General features: G+C 37.7%; 1 protein-coding gene across 4 annotated transcripts in view; it reads left to right on the top strand.

The window, feature by feature from the left end:
- Marchf1 (membrane associated ring-CH-type finger 1) overlaps positions 1 to 19,697 on the top strand; it is a 528,109-nt gene that overhangs the window by 432,505 nt on the left and 75,907 nt on the right. For all 4 annotated transcript variants that reach the window (XM_051181944.1, XM_051181945.1, XM_051181943.1 and 1 more), the window contains exons 4-5: positions 5,025 to 5,104; positions 5,374 to 6,132. In XM_051181944.1, the coding sequence (XP_051037901.1) occupies positions 5,025 to 5,104; positions 5,374 to 6,132 (839 nt within the window). The remainder of the gene's footprint in view (positions 1 to 5,024; positions 5,105 to 5,373; positions 6,133 to 19,697) is intronic.

Here is a 19,697-nt window from a genome sequence, read left to right as displayed (position 1 = left end):
CACATTATTACTAAAACATTGCCCCAAAATTCCAAATTTAGCCAAGATTGAGAGCCGTGGCCTGTGGCTGCTGCATACATTCTTCAAGGAAACAGGACAGATTCTATTAATCAAGGCAAGTATGACTTCCTATGCATACATACAGAGAGTTCTGACATCTTGACATCACATTACAACTCTGGAATCTCTACAAAACAATTATAAGATCAATGAATTCATATCATCCTGTTAACTCTACTTTTATTTAATGTAAAGACTATATTTAAGTGAAGACATACTTAACCAAAATGTTGAGTAAATGATAATCACTTTAATATTAAAGGGAGAGAAATCCATAAATATGTTGTAAGATTATTCTTGTTATTAAAACTAGCAATTTCCAATTATAAAAACAGAAAAACAAAGAAATAAGATTTCATAGCATTCCATCCCAGAGATGATCACTACCAACAGCCAGTTCTCTACCTCCAGATTTCATGTTAATATGCAAACAACACCAACAAAATACAATTTGTTCCGGCAAGATTACTGTATACAACTTTTAAAGGTATACCTCCTCTTTAAACAGATTTTAAAAGTGTGTGCTCTTCACCTACGGCTGTGTTGCTATTTGGTTATGTAATTCTTTGTTATAAATAAGAAGCTTTTATTTTTTAAATCCTTATGTTAATGTCTTCCCACTTTGTTTCATATTCTCATAAATAGTTCCACAATATTAAAATTATATGTAACTATGTTTCTTTCACATATATTTATGATTTTACTTTATTTAAATCTTTTGTCCACCTAATCTAGTGAAATTTATAAGATAGTCTGGATTTACACTTTTCCAAGTGACATACTATGTTTCTAATACCACTGTTTAATAAGCTACCATTTCCCATTAACTCACAATGCAGCTTTATATAAACTAATAGATATATAACTTGATAATAAAACAACAATAGAAATATAAATAGATACTAAATAGTTAATTAATTGGCTGATAAAAAGAAGATAGATAAATGATAGATGATACATAGATAGCTGATACATGCACACATTCATACATACATACATAAAACATACATAGTTCCACTCCAACAACACATGTCTTCCTATACCTCAAGCATATTATAGTAATTTCTGAGTGTCATAATTCTGCTTTTTACACACTACACACTCATCCCTCTCTAAACAGCTCCTCCAATTTTATTCTCATTATTCCTTTCTGTGTTAAGTATTGGCTCCTCTAGGAACTTGAAACCCCTCTCTACTCTATGGTAGCCACTCTTCATCTGGCTACCTGTCTGCAAGCTCTGTAGATAACTTATTATATACATCTCCTTGAAACTAAAACTCCTTTAGTTGCTGTTCCTTAATTCATTACAGTACCTGTTGTATTACATGCATGAATAAATCAAAAGCGACATAAAGTAGAGTTCATTTTCTCTCAATTTGTATGAGAGGAGTCAACAGATCATAACCTCACCTAGATGATCTTAGAGGGCTGCAGACATAATCTCACCAAATGACTTAGTGGGCTGCAGGCAGCCTTTTATAAACTAGACAATCAAATGACAACAAAAACAAGCCAAGGAAAAGGTAAGACAGAGAATAAGGAAGCCCCCAATGTGCATATTAATAGTAAGAGAAAACTAGCTTTTAATCAGCTAAAGAACTGTTGAAAATTTCTAGAATCACCATGGAACTTTCTAGGACTGACACTTCTGCAGAGAGGAGACACATTTACCCACTGACTCTACTCTAGGAGTTAGTCATGGGCATATTAACTTACTGTACACTTTCAGCTTCTTGTCAAGGAAGAAGGGAACCAGAAGAGACCAAGCAGAGGACAGACTATGGGTGGGAAGCAACCATCATGTAGGTGTGCTCAGGAGATGCTCAAGAACACAGGTGTTATCTTCTGCTGAGATAACTAGCTAATCATGGATAAAGTAATCTTTCATTTGATCTATCTGAGTGTACTTTATGGGACAATGAGCTGTTTCCTAGTAATGAGATAGTGTCACTGTGGACCCAAACACTCTACAAAGAAAAGTTGTGTGCTTTTCCTGTCCTATGTGTTTATTCAGTGATAAATGTTTCCCAGAATACAACATACACATGTACAGACACTTGAGATTACAAAATGAGTGTTGATTATTATGCCTCTGTCATCATCTTTGCACAGCTTGAGAGCCAAAAATACCTGTGCTCACCATATCAGCAGAAATTTAAGCTCACTTGGGGCCTCGTTAATTTTTTTTAAAGTGAGTAAAAATTAATCTTCAAAAATAATCTTTGCTCAGTACTTAGTGTGTTCAGAAGTCCCTACTAATCTCTATGTGAGGGGTGTAAGATACAATCTAAGGAAACTTACTGTTATTGCTTAATGAACAGAAATACAGTTTGTAAATATTCCTATGAACCTGTTAAAAGAATGCGGAGATGTTATTTATATGGATTCAAATTGTTTATTGTCTTTTTCTTTAAATACTTGTTTATCTGTTGTGGCATGCCTACACCCCAGAGTATATGAGGGGGTGAGAGAGTAATTTACAGGACCTAGTGTTCTCTGTCTACTATATGGGTCCAGAGGATTGAGTTCAGATCATCAGGCTTGATAGCAAATACCATCATCAACTAAGCCATCTTGTCAGCTCAAAATGATGTTATTTTGAAAAAGAAATAATAACTCGAAAGGAGTCTTGATATACACACTGATTACCATGAATGTGTTGATATTGAAAGATGTTCAAAGATCAAAAGAGAAAATATTCATGAGGTGATGGAAATGTATAAATCAGAAGTCCACAGAAGACATTATTAGGCTGATAACATGTTCAAAACGCCATCCTTTCAGCACATTTTTACCCCTGGAATGTCTCCATCTCTTCTTTAATGAATCCCACTTGCCTTTTAATGTTAGGCAAATTCTCTCCAATTTAATGTCAGCCAAAGTATAGGAAAAAATGAAATTTTCTGTAAATGACAGAAGTCTAACAAAAACTAATTGACATTATATACAACTTATTGTCTTATAATTCTAGTGATCACAAGCCAAACACAATTCCCACTGGGGGGGAAAAAATGAAGATGCATCTCCAGGGCACTAGAATTCTTTAGCTCACAGCCTTTATCTTTCCAAACACAGGCCTTCTGTTTGACCTCTCCTTCATCGTTCATTTTCTCTACCTTAACCCCACTTCTTCCATCTTATAGGGTCCTATGATTTCCTTGAACCTGCTGGGAATCTACAGCAAAATCTCTCTATGTCAAATCTCCTAGCTTAATCAAGTATATAAAGACTCTTGCCATGGAAGGAGACACATCCACAAGATCCAGAGATTAAAAGTGCAATGTGGTGGCATATTCCAAGAACTTGAGGGGTGGAGACAGGGAGATCATAAATTAAAGGCAATTCTTACCTGCACAGCAAATTCAAGGGAACATAAGTCCCCAATACAGAGAGAGAGGGAAAAAGAGGAAAAAAAAGACATATCCAGGGATCAGATTGCCAACCTTAGAGTGCCAGTTTTCAGGCAACTATGAATACTTAAACAATTTTTCTCCTGCCTCTTGGTTTAGAATTGTCTAAATCACACAATTCTAAGTATGAGATAATTACCATGAGAAATGCTTTAAAATTTGAAATCTTTCTACTCTTAGTGTTATTTTCCTTAGTGACAGACTTATGTATTTTACTGATGCACAGTCAAGCCAGAATGTGGACATGTCATTAACTTCATTTTTCTTGTTCAAAGGTGAGAGGCTGCATCTCTGGTGAATAAGACATAGAAGGACAAAGCCAGATTCTTGATACAAATGTTCATTTTTCTACTTCTTAACAAAAAAGCCACTTCAATTTCTCAGCATCCTCAACTTAGACATAATTATACTGTTTACTACAAAGACATATTGTGCTAATTGAATATGCAAAAAGAGTTTTAAATAACTCAAACCTGCCAATTATTTTCCATGTGTGAAATATTTGCAAAGATTAGATAAAGCCACAGAGTAACTACAACAGTGAATCACCAGTACACCTAAGCTTCAACTGACCAGCAATTTCTGCATAGGGCCTCTGGTAGTGGGCCAGTATTTATCCCTAGTATATGGATGCACTTTGGGAGCCCATTCTACATAGAGGGATACTCTATAAGCCAAGACACATGGGGGAGGGTCTAGGCCCTGCTCCAAATGATATGACAGACTTTGAAGATTCCCCATGTAAGGCCTCACCCTCCCTGGGGAGCAGAAAGAGGATGGGATAGGGGTTGGCAGGAGGACAGGGGAGGAGGAGAGGGTGAGGGAACTGGGGTTGACATGTACAACAAGCTTGTTTCTAATGTAAATAAAAAGTAACAGTGTGAAGAAGTCAAGTGGAGTCAAGAACAGCTGAATTTCAGAAGAAAGAATTTGGTGAAATATACTGAACTTTGTGTTAACCATTTCAATTATTTCAGACTCTTAGCCCCAGACTTATCATAGGGAGGGACAAAAATGTAAGGAAGGTTAACATTGTTTTGGAGGATGGGTGTGTTTATTCCAATAATAAATTCACAACAACAGCAGGATTTTAAATATTAATGTGTTTTCAAACATATAGTCTCCTGGGGCCTTGTTGCTAACGCAAGGTAATATCTACCAACCCAATGACAATTTGAGTATTCACACTTCTAAGCCTATCACAACCTTGGCCTCACTGGCACCTTTAAATACTCATTTGTTTCTCAGGCAAATTGAGCTATTCCACTCCAGTGCTTATGGTAAAAAGAATAGAAACTTGTGGAATCACCTTCCTCTCTCACAAATGAAGCAACAGCAGAGCAGTACAGTACATCAGCTGTTTCAAGTTCCTCAAATGAGTTTTACTTTTGCAAAACAAGTCTTCTGACTTCCCACATTCAATGAGCTGCATTACGAGCAACATGACCAGCAACCACATTTGTTGTAATTTTTTAAATATGTGGAAAAAAAGCAAGATATCAACCATGTATTACCTTAATCAAGATGCCAAATTATCTAACTTGTTTCTCCAGGCAAGCAGCCCAACAACAGGGACAGCTCCCAGGAGCCAGTCAAGATTGTCTGTCTGTCCATCTACTCAGGACATCTGCAGGTAAGTCCTGGGTGAATGATCCCAGTAAATATTTCTTAGACCAGTATTTTGTAGTTTTGTTTCATTACCTGAGAATTGGTGGCTCTTGCTTCTGCTTTATGTTGTCTGTGGATCTCATGTCCCAACCCCCACTTAGCTGTTCTTCAGCTTGTCTTTATTTACCAACCTATGGCCATGCTGTCATTTTCATCATTCTCTTTCTCTCTTTGTTTTCCCATGACTTTCCTTTTCATTCCCATTCCCCACCCTTGGCCTGATGCCTTGTCTAGATCTTCCATCTTGCATGACATGTCAGAAGAATCATTTGAGCACTGCACCCCTGTCATGGTGCTGAACCATGCTAGCAAGGAACCTGGTAAGAAACAAGTAAAACAGAAGCCTAGGAGGAGGAGAAGGGTCTCTCAGAGATATGAGCATTCAGAAGAGCAAGCAAAGGCTAGAAGAAATGATTTTCACCTCCAGATCTCAAGTCCTGGCTGGAGAGAACTTAACACGGAGTCATCAGATTCATCCTCCACAGATGAGAGTCACTGGACTCAGGCAAAAAGACGAGCTCAGGTGAAATTCAGGCTGTCCCGAAGAAGGAGAAATAGTAACAAATCATGTGGTAGCTTGGCTGGGTCCTCCACTCCTGACAGACTTGAACTTGTTGAGCTGGGATGCAAAGGTGAAAAGCACCCAGAGATGATGGAATGTGGGAGTCACTCTTTAGACATCTGTAGAGGAAAAATCATAAGGTACCAAGAATGCAGTTCTCCCCTACCACAGGGGTCCTTGGAGGAGAAGAGACCCCCAGGGAGCCACTCAGGAAGTAAAGGCAGATACTGTCGCAGCGAATCTCACTTGCACACACTTAGGGAAAAAGAAACAATCACTAAAAGATTGTCGGAAGCTGATTCCAATACTGAAATCTTGGCAGCTACAGAAGGGAGCAAGTGTGTAGAAGATGCAGGGCTCCAGGTGAACACCTCTGCCCAGAAGCCTCCTGATGCCTATGATGATGGGTCTGATACTTTCGAAGTGTGCAGGTCAGTAGCTAAAAGGAGAGACTCGGTGCCACCCAAATATAGTTCTGGCTGGGAGCTTGGTGTGTGTTTGAACTTTCCTCAAAGTGTGAAATCCATTTGTAACATTACAGGTGGGATATAAGGTGGTAATTTGAAAATCAGAAGATTTTGAGCATAGGTACAAAAACACACATAGAATTAGCTTTCTTCTCTTCCTTTTAGTCAATGACTTATTCCAGAACAGAGCTGGGAAAAACAACTTGGGTTTGTACATAGTATGCTTAAAACCATGATAGTGGAAGCAATAGGAGTAATACTATGTGGAAAAGTTAAATTTGAATATGGCCAATTTTCTGCAGCCTGAAAAAAAGATATTCAAGCCAGAGGTTCTTAATGATCAGGGTTTTGCATCAGAACAATCTTCCCTGCTTCTGGCTGCAGCCGGTTCTTCAGTTGTCTGATTCAGTAGGGTAACTCAAGAGCCAAAGACAGGGACACAGGTCCTGGGCTTGTCGTCTGAGTGCTGGGGCCTCTAAGGAAAGAGAACCACATTCACTTTACTGATGATCATGCACTAGTGATGTTTAACCCTGGGGACATTTCCTAGCACTAAGACTATTTTGTCTTGTTTTTTGTTTGTTTGTTTTTTGGGGTATTTGTGGGCGTTTTTAACCTCAAAGCATGTATTTTTAACTTAAAGTTGAAAAGAGTTAATGTATGTTCTATTATTGCAGACCTGAAATAAATTTAATTTTTTTCATATTATACTAAATCATTTAAATTGAGTCTGAGACCAAGTAAAGATTCGCATCACACACTAATTATTAGGTCTTATTTTTATGAAAGCTGAAGCTATTGTATAAAACCAGCTGTGTGCATGCATGGTAAACACATACACTAGATAATGTAGTCCATATCTACTTGGGCCAGAGCAAGATGAATCAAAGTCTGCATGTGAATAGCAGGATAATTTGGTCTCCAAAAGTTGTATCAGACAATTACTCATAAAATGCTCATTTGTTCCATTGCTGAAATGTATTATGCTCTGGCCTTTATTCTGAGCACTGAATATTTATAGTGCATGGTACCTGCACAGTTTCTGTTATGGAGGAACTTGAGTGCTATGGTATAGTTGGGTGAAGAACACAAACACAAAAATGATTTCACAGTTGTACATATTTAAAATCACAATGGTGGATTTAGAAATATATAACACAGGGGCTCAAGTTTCTCTAGATATCAGAGAGCAATTCAAAGGATAAGGGGATCTGAAGTAGGAAAGAAGCAGGATGCCCATCCTGCATAGTATGTGGCCACAGGAAGCCAAGAGGAGTGAGAGACATGACAGGAGTGTGGCAGCCCAGGAAACCAAGAGCCTGCTGCAGAGGCCAGGATGTGATGAGTGAGGAGAGTGGATGGTAGAGATTCGGATGAAGAAGTGGGATGACCCACACTTTCCAAGGCCTTAAAATTTTACAGGTTTAGAAATAAAGACAGAGAGAGAAAGAAAGAAAGAGAGAGAGAGACTTGGGAAATGGTTTAGTGAGCATAGTGCCTGTGGTAATTGCAAGATCTGAATTCCAATCCACAGCATACATATATTCAAAAAGCTAGGGGCAGCAGCATGTACCTAGAATCAACATTAGGGAGGCAGAGACAGGGGATTCTAAGAACTTCCTGGTTAGCTATTATAGGCAAGTCAGTAAGCTCCTGGTACAAATAGAGATGCTGACTCAAAACACAAGGTGAGGGGCTAGGAGAATGGCTCAGTGTAGAAGGGTGCTTACCACTAAATCTGAAGACCTGAGTTCAATAACCAAGACCCATGTTACAGAAGGACAGAACTAATTCTCCTAAGTTTTCTTACCCCCACAAATATGCACAATGGAAAGCATGTGTCTATTATACATACACCCAGACACACACACACACACACACACACACACACACCATGCAAATAAAGTGGCATCATGTGATTTATATAGGAATGTATGTTTCTTATGATTTTTTAAAATATGATTATGTGTCTTTTCTGAAATCTTGTATTATTTCTCATCTAAACTAAGAATGTCCAGCCTAAACCCTTCTGTTGTTGCTTCCCAAATCTACTTCTAATATTACTTAATAAATGGCACTCATAGAAGTTAATTTTCTGGTGTCTGGAGGAGAAAAGGTAACATTTACAGCTAGAATCAGAGTGACAGGTTGTCTTAGATCTCACAAGCACTGCTGTGTTTGTGTGTTGTGGGGGAGGCACTTCCAAGGGTAAGAGATTTATTTGACTTAGACTTCCACAAGTGAGAGTAAGACCAAAGGACATACAGGTATTATCTGCTTCTCTGTAATGCCACCAAATAACCAATTTAAGCAACTGCAATCAGCAGCATATCATACTGGAGGAGAAGGACCAAAAGTGTCAAGAGACAACATTTCCCTTAGCTTGTCTATTGTCTAAGTGGGAGACATTGAATGTACAGTGGAAAAGACAAAGATTTAAGACAGGGAAAATTAAGTGTAGGAGAAATCCTGCAGGATTTTGAAGGAAAAAAATATTGTTCTGATCTGAAATGATACAGAAATCCCTTCAGATGAGGTGCAACTAGAGGTAGACAAAGTCAACTTTAGGTATACAAAGAAGCATAAATGGAATTTCAGGCTTTCAACTTGGAGCAATACCACTAGGTCAAACAATATTTTACACTGAAGTGTTTGTGAATTTGTGTGGGTAGGTTGGAAAAAATAATACACACTAATAAAAATTTCCAAAATTTTTTGAGAACATACAGACTCATTCCAAGTTATTTAGCTCCATTATACTAATCTCTCCTTCCCAACAGCCTCCATGAACTTCTTGAGTTTTTTACCTTACAAGTTGAGATTGGTCAGCAGTGTGCTTCCTTTGACCCATCATCATCCAGAGAATACTCATCTTATATCCCATAAGAATGTTCATGATATTCCTTTAAAGAATAAAAACATTTCGGTGCAATACCAAACGCAGAAAAGATTTTTCTTAATAAAGTAGACTAGAGGAACCACATAGAAGTCATCATGTCCTTGGTGATGTACTGTCAATGGGACCTAGTGTATGGGCAGAAGAACCTTACTATGAATTAAGTATGATACAATGATAATATTAGTAGATGACAATGAATGACATGCAGGTAGTTCATTAAGCAAATAGGAAGCATTTTATTTGTTGTATTTTAGTGATAAATAAGACAAAGGTCTGTTGGAGATCATGGCAACTTTGGGAACCTGAGAAACAAAAGACAGTGATATTGACAAATGCAAGAGACATCAGAAACCAATTGACTTGAGAAAGGTGTGATGAGCTCAATTATAAGCAGACCATTTCAGATTCCAATGACATTCCAGTGTAATTTGTCTACCAGTTAATCATAGGCATGTTAGTGATCAGCCCTGGACACATGCACATAAAATCATCACTAAATGACTCAATAAGTGTGTGTGCATATGTGTCTGTATATGTAACAATAATAATTAAAGTAGAGGTCACAAATTTTGGAAACTGTGAACCAGAGAAGATGGGAGGATAGGTAGGAATAATCTATATGTAGTTCTCATGTATAAAACTCTCAAAACATAAACTAATAATATGCATGTTATTGAAACAGAGGACAGTTGCAACTGACTATAATTTTCCAGTGATTAGTGAAATATATCCTGGATTACCAAGCAACTATATATATGTAATTCACACAGGATAATATAATATGATTTATTAATAAAAGAAATAATTATTAACCATGGAAAATCTTCTCAAGATTAGGAAAGGTAGAAAGGTTTGTGAATCATTCTAAAAGGAGTTGCAGTGATGCCTAAAAGAGAAAATAAATTCTGTCCTGTGTAGGAAAGATACTTCCAGATGGGCCATAGACACCAGGTTCCCCTTGATATGAAGGAAGATGATGGCGAGAGGAGCAGCAGATGCCTGTGAACCTGCAGTTCTGTTGCTGCAGACATGCAAAAGCAGGGCCAGAGTTAGTCACAACCACGAAGAAGAAGCAACCCCAGAGTCCTTCCTCCTTTTCTGTTCCTGGCATTTGGTCCCCATGTGGATACCATATCCTCTTTCACATACTTGGTCACAGCCTCACTCTGGAAAAATACTGCTATTGACCAATTATAAATAATCAGAAGTCCAATTGGCATATTATTATGCCCATCATCTGTGATGCTAGAAAGTCTCTTTATAAAAAATTACATCAAAAAAGTAGAAAAAGATCAGAACATGTAAGCCTCTTGTTAAAGTTTTGGTGGGCTGTACTTTACCCTCAGTGGAACGTGTACAACCTTTAAAATGACTTGTGAGTGCTCACATGGCCTCTTTGTGAAGTCTGCCTCTCCAGCTTTGATACACACCATCAGCTGTGACACATCTGTGCTAATTTCTTCCTAATTCCATAAAAGAATCTGGGCCCTTTCTTTACATGGCCTAGATTACCACCTTCCTCCTCTGACCCTCAGCAGACTGATTGCAAATGTCATTTCTCCCAGGACATTCTACTGGCCTCCTAACTTAAGAACCCCCAAGGCCAGTTCCATAGCATATTCTTTAATCATTTTATTCATTTTTAAAGACAAATTTGCCCTGCTGGTTTGTTCCCCTCCGTGCATGTTAATCTTTCCCATTCTCCTCCATCATTTACCACTTTTGTTGTTCTCCTTCTTCATCCCAAATAATCCTTCTGCCTTACTCATACATACACACCCATAGTTATTGCAAAATTTAGATTCCACATGTGAGAGAAAACACACAACACATTTTTCACTGCTAAAAATGCATCTTTTTTTTTTTTTTTTTTTTTTGCTTAACTGTCATCATTTTTCTCCCTGACATTTCAAACGGATCGTTAACAACACCTTGCAGATAGCACAAACTGCTCAACAGTTTTTATATACATTTAAAGAAAATGGAATTTTAAGAAATTGAAGTCATAGGATCCAATTCTGGGTGACCTAGCCCACTATAAAATCTCCCTAAAAGGGATTATTGACTCTGTAGTTCTGAGACCTGACCAGGAATCTACATCTACTAAGAGGCTTGTTAAACCACAGACCATGGTCATTCCTAGGGTCCTCTGTACTCTAGCATTGGGACTGCGAATTTAAATTTCTGGGGCACTCCAATATGATATTGATGCTTCAGATTAAATACCCTGTCTTGAGAATCATTGTCCTATGCTGTAAGTCTCCTCATGGTTTATATTGAAAGAAAATGGAGGAAAGGGAAGCAAAAGATGAGTTTGGGGAGCTAAATTTTTCATATATGTGTCTAGTTTCTTTGAATTCTGACAAAGCATAGCTCAGTTTCTTTCTTGTTCACAATCATGGGCTGATACAGTTGCATCTTTACCAGAAACCTAATCATCCTGGCCAGGCTGTTGCCCCCATTCAAAGCCACTTCCTCTACTCAACTAACCCATTTTCTTCTGGGAGCCCACAAGCTTCCTGAATCCTGTTTCTGCCTCCTCTTCCACCTATGTAGAATGTGTCTATTTTCCAACAAGTCACAGCATTTCATTCCCCAGAAGCTGCTTCAGTTCTGTGTCATAGTTTTCGATTCTACTATTCCAATTGTGTCCTTTTGACTCAATTTTTCTCTGGACCCATATGTGCTAGAAGGCCACATTTTAATTTTGCTCCTGTCTGTGTTTGCCTACCTACAACTGATGAGCACTCATTCAAAGTATGTGGACACAGAAAAGGGTGCCTCAAGCTAGATATGCTGACAGATGCTTATAATACTTAGGAAGCTGAAACAGAGTGGTCAAGGGTTCAGTGACATCCTGGAAGATACAGGAAAGCCCTGTTTTAAAAAATCAAAAGAAAATAATAGTTCATTAACTGTAGAAATCCAGATGTCCAGATAGCTCCAGAAATTTGAGAGACTCAAATGATGTGGCTGTCTTTTTTTCCTGTGTGTTGTCATTTTCTCTAACTAAAGACCGATTTTCTGTATATTGAAAAGGGGAGAGTTTGTGTAGACAGGGGAAACTTAGCAGTGGCATGAAAAAGAAAGGAAATGATCACAAGCACTTGGAAAACAATCCCATGTAAGGAATATCATTAGACTGGCCTAGATCACAGGGATCCTAGAGTCCATCACACCAGGAATATAGGGGTGAAGCCCTTGGGTAGGAATGCTGTATTTAAAATGGAGCTATCAGCAACTCTTCTGGAACATTATGGATTGGGAAAGGATATTTAAATATCACATAAAGAGCACCATCAGTAGCAGAGGTGGAAAAGAATTAAGAGAAAGGAGGAAGAGACAACCTAGAAGACTAAAGAGTGCTCAGTGACACCATCATTAAATGTGGTTTTTCTTTCTTTTTATTTTCCTCTCCAAATGCTCAGACTTAGATACACTTCAGTTTTCACCTCACATTAACCCAAAGCCTTTCTAAGCTAGCATGACCCACAATGATCTTTCCTGTCTTGAAATTCTTACAGTGAACACTACATACCTAGTACTCAAGTTATCCTAATTTCATGTGCATTTGTTCTATGTTCTCCCTGTAGTCTTTGAAGATAACACTGTCTTTCATCCATTTTCTGCCTCCCAATACTTACCACAATTGTTGTATTGCTCAAGAAGTACTTTTGAAATGGCTTTCATAACCAGTGAATGCTAAGAGGAAAAGCTTGCACAAACCATGGGGATGGAAATGAGAACTGGATGCACAATGTAAAATGAGTCAGGAATCCTCCTGAATTCTTTCCATAGTTTCTTTAAAGGGGAAACTCCTGGAAATGACCTGGTTTGCTTGAGTTGCTTAGAGTCAGAACATTCTATGCTGTAACTTTCATGTGTGTTTTGCATGTTCTCATTTTATTAAGCTGTTTGAGGGCCAAGCATGGTAGCTCTTACCCTTAATCCCAGTGCTTGGGAGGCAGAGGCAAGCAGATAGTTCTCTGTGAGCCTAGGGCCAAGTCAGTCAAGACTACACAGTAAAATTCTGTCTCAAATACATAGCCAAATAGTAGCAAATGACAACTTTTTGAGAACAAGAACATGCTTTGGGAAAAAATAAATTATAAAACTAACCCAGATAACTTCTAAATATTGATCCTGAGAGTCTGTAAGAATTGTTTGAAATTGATCTTCATACCTAGCCATTCATTACTGAGACAGAGCTCTATAAGAATTTGTAAAGCACTAGATGATGAGATGCCTCAATGGGTTAAGACACTTGTAGCCAAGCCTGACTTCCTGAGTTCATTCCCTTGGACCCACATAGAAGAAAGAACCAAATGCCCCACAGATAAATAATAAATACATATATAATTTAAATTAAACCATGACCAAAATGGGAACATTTGGATGTCAGATAAAATGGGTATATCTTTCTTTGATCCCCAAGTAAAGAACAACATCTTAGGTATGGATACATATAGATCTACAAAAATTGGATGTTTTATTTGGTGATTTTGTAGGATCTTCTCAGATTAAGGACATTGGTTACTGAGTTAAACATCCATAAAATCTGAATTTAAGTTAAGAAATAAAGAAGTGTTCCTTATGACATACCAAGGCTAATAAAGTACTCACTATGTCTCTGAACTTCAAATTAGATGGACCTCCTCTGTACTTTTATAAAGGATAATAGCAAGGGCAAATTAGGGTAAGATAGAAAATAGTGTTGAAATCCTGTCTGGGTTCATGCCTGTAAGTATGGAGACTGCAGTGTGTATGAAATATAATTTCCCTCTGCAATAGCTCATTCAACTACAGACATAGACAAGCAAGGCAGTTGAGCATGAGCCTAAAGGAGGGACATCACAAAACTTTTGGTACTTACCAATTTTACATATGCATAATTAGGTAAAGTAGAGATATAAAAGCCAGGACAAATGTGATGCAGGTAAAAATTTTGAAGTAAAATAACACTTTAGTGAGTAGTTGTACACTAGATGGTGAGTTGTATATAATACAAACTCTTCAGTTTGAGCACACACGTGTGTGCATGTGTGCATGCATGAGTGCGTGCATGCGTGTGTGTGTTATATGTTACATGTATGCCACAATGTACATGTGACAGTTAGAGAACAACTTGCAAACTTGCATGAGTCCTTTCTGTCTTTCTGGTATGTGGGTCCTGGAATTTAAATTCAGGTTGTCAGGTTTGGCAATAAGTGCCCTTACTGGCTAAGACATCTCACTAGATCTATAAAATTATTTTTACAGTACATTTTAAATAAGTATCAGTCATTGAGAAGATTTTTTTTCATGGACTCACTCATCACCTAGATGACCTTCCACCATCTGCTCAGTGAAGACTGTTAAAACACCAATATGTAGTGCCATCTGTACTTCCTTGGGCATATTATTTCCTGTGGTGATTTTGTTCTCTTTCTTAGTCTCTAGTTCTGAAAGGGTTCCTTAACTCTTGCTCTTTATATTTTTCACCTGTTGATGCTAGGTTTGTATCCAGTTAGTGGTAGACTGTAATCTTTCCATGGTACACAAGGGACTGACCATCTGTTGTTGTCAGAGTTTTTTCCCATGACTGTTTTAGGAACTTCCTATTACTGTTATAGACACCATGACCAAGGCAGCTTACAGAAGAATTTACTTGGGACTCACAGTTTGAAAAGGTGATTCTATGACCATTGTGATGGGAGTAAGGGAGCAGTGCAGCAGGCAGGAAGGCAAGGTGTTGGAGCAGTAGCTGAGAGCTCACATAATACAACACAACCAGGATGGAATATGTGAGACAGAGAGAGAGAGAGAGAGAGAGAGAGAGAGAGAGAGAGAGAGAGAGAGAGAGAGAGAGAGAGAGAGAGAGACTAGAAATGGCATGGGCTTTTGAAATATCAAAGCCCACCAAAGTGACACACCTCCTCCAATAATTACACCACTTCTAATCCTTTCCAAATAGTTCCAGCAACTAGGGACAAAGTATTTGTTTTCATCCAAACCACCATAATGGGTAAAAGATAATATGTTCCATCTGTAGTGTTGAGATTAGAGAGGTTATCCTATGTGATACAATGGGAAACATTCATTCCTAAGTGCCAAAGAAAGCTCAAAGTTTTATTCTCTTCCTAGTACTGTGGTCTTTGATTTGCTCACTCTTTGGGGCATCAAGAGCACCCTTTAACTAGCTCATTTTAATAACAGATAAAAGAAGTGTCTTGGGGCATACCTGTAATCCTAGGACTCTGGAAGTGGAGGCAGGAAGATCAAACAATTCAAGGCTAGCTTTGGCTACCTAGACTGTCCAGGGCCAACAGGAACTTAATGATATTCTGCTTCAAACAAATAAACAAACAAGCAAACAAAATAAGACAGGAGCTGAGTTGGTAGAGATCACAGATGTAAATAGCTTGCTAACCTTCCAGAGGCACAGTACATGGGAGAGTACCCAAGAGAGTCAGAAGCCATGTTGTAGTCTCTCTCCACCTGAGATGGTTAAACACTGGAAAAGTGAAGCGGTCTTCTCTTTGCTTATGTAATAGCAGGAGAAGAACAAGCTGTGCATATAGCAAATGAGCACATTTTCTGCCCCATGATGCATAGAACTGATCTCTTCATTAGAATGAATGATGGCACCTATTACATTCCCTGTGTACAGACTCAGATGCAAGCCACGATTCTTTATTTCACAAATATTTCTCCACCAATAGAAGTAAAATCATTTGCAATACTACATTTTAAAATGGTTAGTGTTATTCATACATTCCTTCAGCATTGATCACAGTATTTTATTTTGAATGACTAGAAACAATGAAGATACTGAGATAAGACATTTAAAATAGATAAATCAAAAGGATTATTAAAATGGCCTTTATATGCCTATATATGTTTAAGGATATGCCTTGCTATTTCACTTTCTGTTCCTCAAGAATTTAATTCATATATACAATGTTCATATGATCACATCACTATCCAATCCTACCCTTTCTCCCTCACATGTTAACCCCCCTGCCTCTGTGTAAGTCCAGTTAGTATTATATGGGCATGAGGCCATCCTTTGGAGCACAGCTACAGATTGTTCTTAGTTGGAGCTTTGTTATTGTTGTTTTATAATTGCTCACAATTATAAAATTGTGGAGTGGTGGTGTCATCAAGAATGCTGATTATATCTGACTGGTAAGTGATTTCATATAATCTGAACATCCTGCATTGACATTAGTCAATTATGCTTTCTAATCTGGCTAAGTTGGTCCTACAAATTTTTGAAATCGCATGTATTCTGTAGAACAGCTATTTAAGCTATGCTTTCAAAAAAGTACAAACAAATGTAGATAGTTATTTGCTTCCAAAACATGCAGAAGTCAATTTGAATATCTCAGTGGGAAATTTTGTAATCTCACAAAACCTCAGGCAAAAGTAAATATAAGATGTTTTTTTGAGATATATCAGCCTGTCTTCATGCAATTCGTATCTTTATACTAGGTAACATTTATTTTCTTTCCTTTTCTGTAATTTCTAAGTTTGCTAAATACTCAAAGCAAAGTGAAAATTTTAACAGGAAAAATAATTCCATGAAGTTTAGCTACTTCTTTCATTCAAAAACAGCATATATTCAGGAGTATATCTATTTTCAAATGCATGTTTCCTTTGATGAATTTGGAGAATATGAAATTTTTCTCCCTAAATAGCAAAACAAACAACCTGTCCCATAAATCCATTTCTAACACAGTTATGTACACTGCATTTAGATATACTATATATTCAGCCAAACAGAAAATGAGCACTGTTGTGACTTGGTCGATAAGACAGCTACCAAATCATTTATAACTGTGATTTTTATCACTAGCCTGGACATTTCCTCAACTCAAATTACCATATCTATGTTTCCTCTTCCTTACAACCATTGCAGAATAGTTGTATTCACATGAAGTCTTCTGTAATAATCCTCAGGTTTGGATCAATATAAACACTAGTATCTAATTTAGTCATACATTAAAATGCCTCTTCAACAGATAAATGAGTTTTCATTTGTTCACTTCACTTGGATGATCTGTACCATCCAGTGTTTTCCAGCACAGATGAAAGAAGTATCCAAACAGGAAACTCTTTATTACCTTGACTCTCTTCCAGGTATGTGTAGAACTGAAGATGCCATAACACAGGTGCATCTGTGTTTTAGACAGATTTTACTTAAGACATTCTACTGAGACCTTTCTTCCACATGAAGATGAATAACTTTTTTCCAGTCCAGCAGACAAAATTCAGGGCCTTGCCCAGGTTGAATAATGTACCACTGAGGCACATTGCTGGCTCCTTAAATTTAGATTTATTTGAGGCATTATACTGAGCTTTCCCAACAAACATTATTAAAGCCATTAATTTTTACTGCTTCATTTTTAAGCAGCCTTTCTGAACCTTGCCTTATGAATTTTGCCATCTCTATTTTGGAAATTCTTTCGAAAAACCTAGGCACTGACATCTCTCCAGATGTAACCAAGTTAAAATGCTTGCCATACTCCAAGATGGTGACAATGGAGAAAACATGGATAAATAATAAAAAGAAAACAATGAATTACAAGCCATAAAATCACCATAAATGATTCCATGCATCTTGCTTCGGTTAGGATTGTAAAGCCTCACAATCTACCCAGTGGCACTAAAATGGACCTGAAACAGCATTTCACAACCACATTCCCAACCTGAGCTGCCTGTTAGACTCACCTGAGACCTTCAAAGGAAAAACTCCATTTTCCAGATCCCTCTGGAGGTCCCAGTATGAGAGAATTTTAAAGAGTATACATGATGATTGTAAAATAGAAGTTACCCAACCCTGGCTGTATGTATGTATGTATGTATGTATATATGTATGTATGTATGTATATATGTATGTATATACACATAGTAAGAGAGAGGCTGGGGGAGAGAAGAAGAGAGAGGGGTGGAAAAGAAAAGAGGGGGAGAGAATTTTAAAAAGCAATTAGGGAAAACTGGTTACAAAGTGAGCAGCTTCTTTGTTAGATAATAGTTACAAAGTGAGCAGCTTCTTTGTTAGAATAGAAAACTCTCTTGGATTAAACTTCAAATTTTTCAACAAGTTAGTATAGAATAAGGCAACTTACTTTTAAATGGCTCTTTAAGGAAAACATGAAATCTGCATCTGGAAATTCATTGAATAAACAAATCAAGGGATCTGAGATGACTGGCTCCGAAAGTCTGGAAATGAATCTAGCTGTCTGGCTTTTAACTTGTGTATGTCTGTCTGGTGTACACTCAAGTATGAGGATCAAAGTGCTACAAATAAGAGACCAGGCGTGAGAGACCCTAAACCTCAAAGCCATCTGAAGGGACAGCTTATGTTTGCAATAAGGACTTACCATCATTTTCTGGTGGCAACTAAAGAGCAATGGTAGTATACAATACTTTGGAGCTTCTAGAACCACTCTCTTGTAAATAACCCTAAAGCCTCTATGTATCTATGAAGTTAAATGTCATGTATTTGTAGGAGCTAGCTACCTGCTGCATCTGACAGCCAGCATATACCTCTCTGACTGTATCTATGCTGTAAAGGCAAATGAGTATGTACTATCTTTTGCTTACCTTTTTTATTGAGGCATGTGGATGATAAAAATTTGGCCTAATAACACTAAAATTCCCTGCATATAAGTATGTCTAGTTTGAATTTTTTGGTCTTAAGACTCATCCCTAAGAGATCTTCAAGTGGATATAAGACAAATCTTTATGATGTCTCAGAAAATAAAGAGAAGATCCTGACTCTGGGATTTGCATTTAATATTATCAACTTAGTCACTTCTGTTCAGCAAAAATCATAAAGAAAGTTCAGAAAACACAAAAAGTCTTGAAGGAAAACTGTGTCTTTTGCCTTCAAAGGAAGTTAGTCTCCTAAATTAGAAAACAATGGGTAGGACAGAGAAATGATGCTTCATAGAGGAAGAATTATCCTAAAAGCTACATCCTAACATTTCGACTCTCCTTCGTGAGAGATATTTGGGAAAATATAGCCAATCTTAAAACTAATGGAGATCTATTCTCGACATTCTTAAGCCTATATATTCCAACACAAAAGTTGGAGATAACACAATATATTCTACAAGCCCAAGGAGATTTCTGCCCTGACCCGTAGGGCAGCCAACGATGAACTGGGAAACACTTAGAGGGAATCGAAGGACAAGAGATAAGAAGAATGGTAGCAAGTCGATGTTGTGATCAAACTGCCAAATTTTATTTTCTCAGGGGAGGCTTATAAAGGCCACAGGCAGGATGTGAGCAGGGTCTGCATGTAGGCAAGATGAAAGGGTCAGTAGAAGGAATGCCTTGAACTAATCTTTAACTGGCCGTAAAACTGTAGCAGGAGGAATATCCTGAGCTATTCTTCAACTGGCTGTGAAGCTACAGCCAGAGGAATATCCTGAGTTATTCTTTAACTGGTTTTAAAGATACAACAGGAAGAATATCCTGAGCTACTCTTTAACTTCTTGTAAAACCAAAAGCCTGTATCTAGGAATGCTCTGCTGAACATTCTACTTACTTCTTAAGAGGCAGTAATTTTCTATCTCAGAGGCCTGAGGTAGTGAGAATGTTGATGGTCCCCAACAGATTCCTAAGAAAATTCTCAAAGCTA

Source organism: Phodopus roborovskii, unplaced genomic scaffold (genome assembly GCF_943737965.1).
Source record: "Phodopus roborovskii unplaced genomic scaffold, PHOROB, whole genome shotgun sequence".
In the NCBI taxonomy this organism is placed as follows: domain Eukaryota; kingdom Metazoa; phylum Chordata; class Mammalia; order Rodentia; family Cricetidae; genus Phodopus; species Phodopus roborovskii.
The sequence above is the reverse complement of the archived record's forward strand: the minus strand, read 5'-3'. Positions and strand labels throughout refer to the sequence as shown.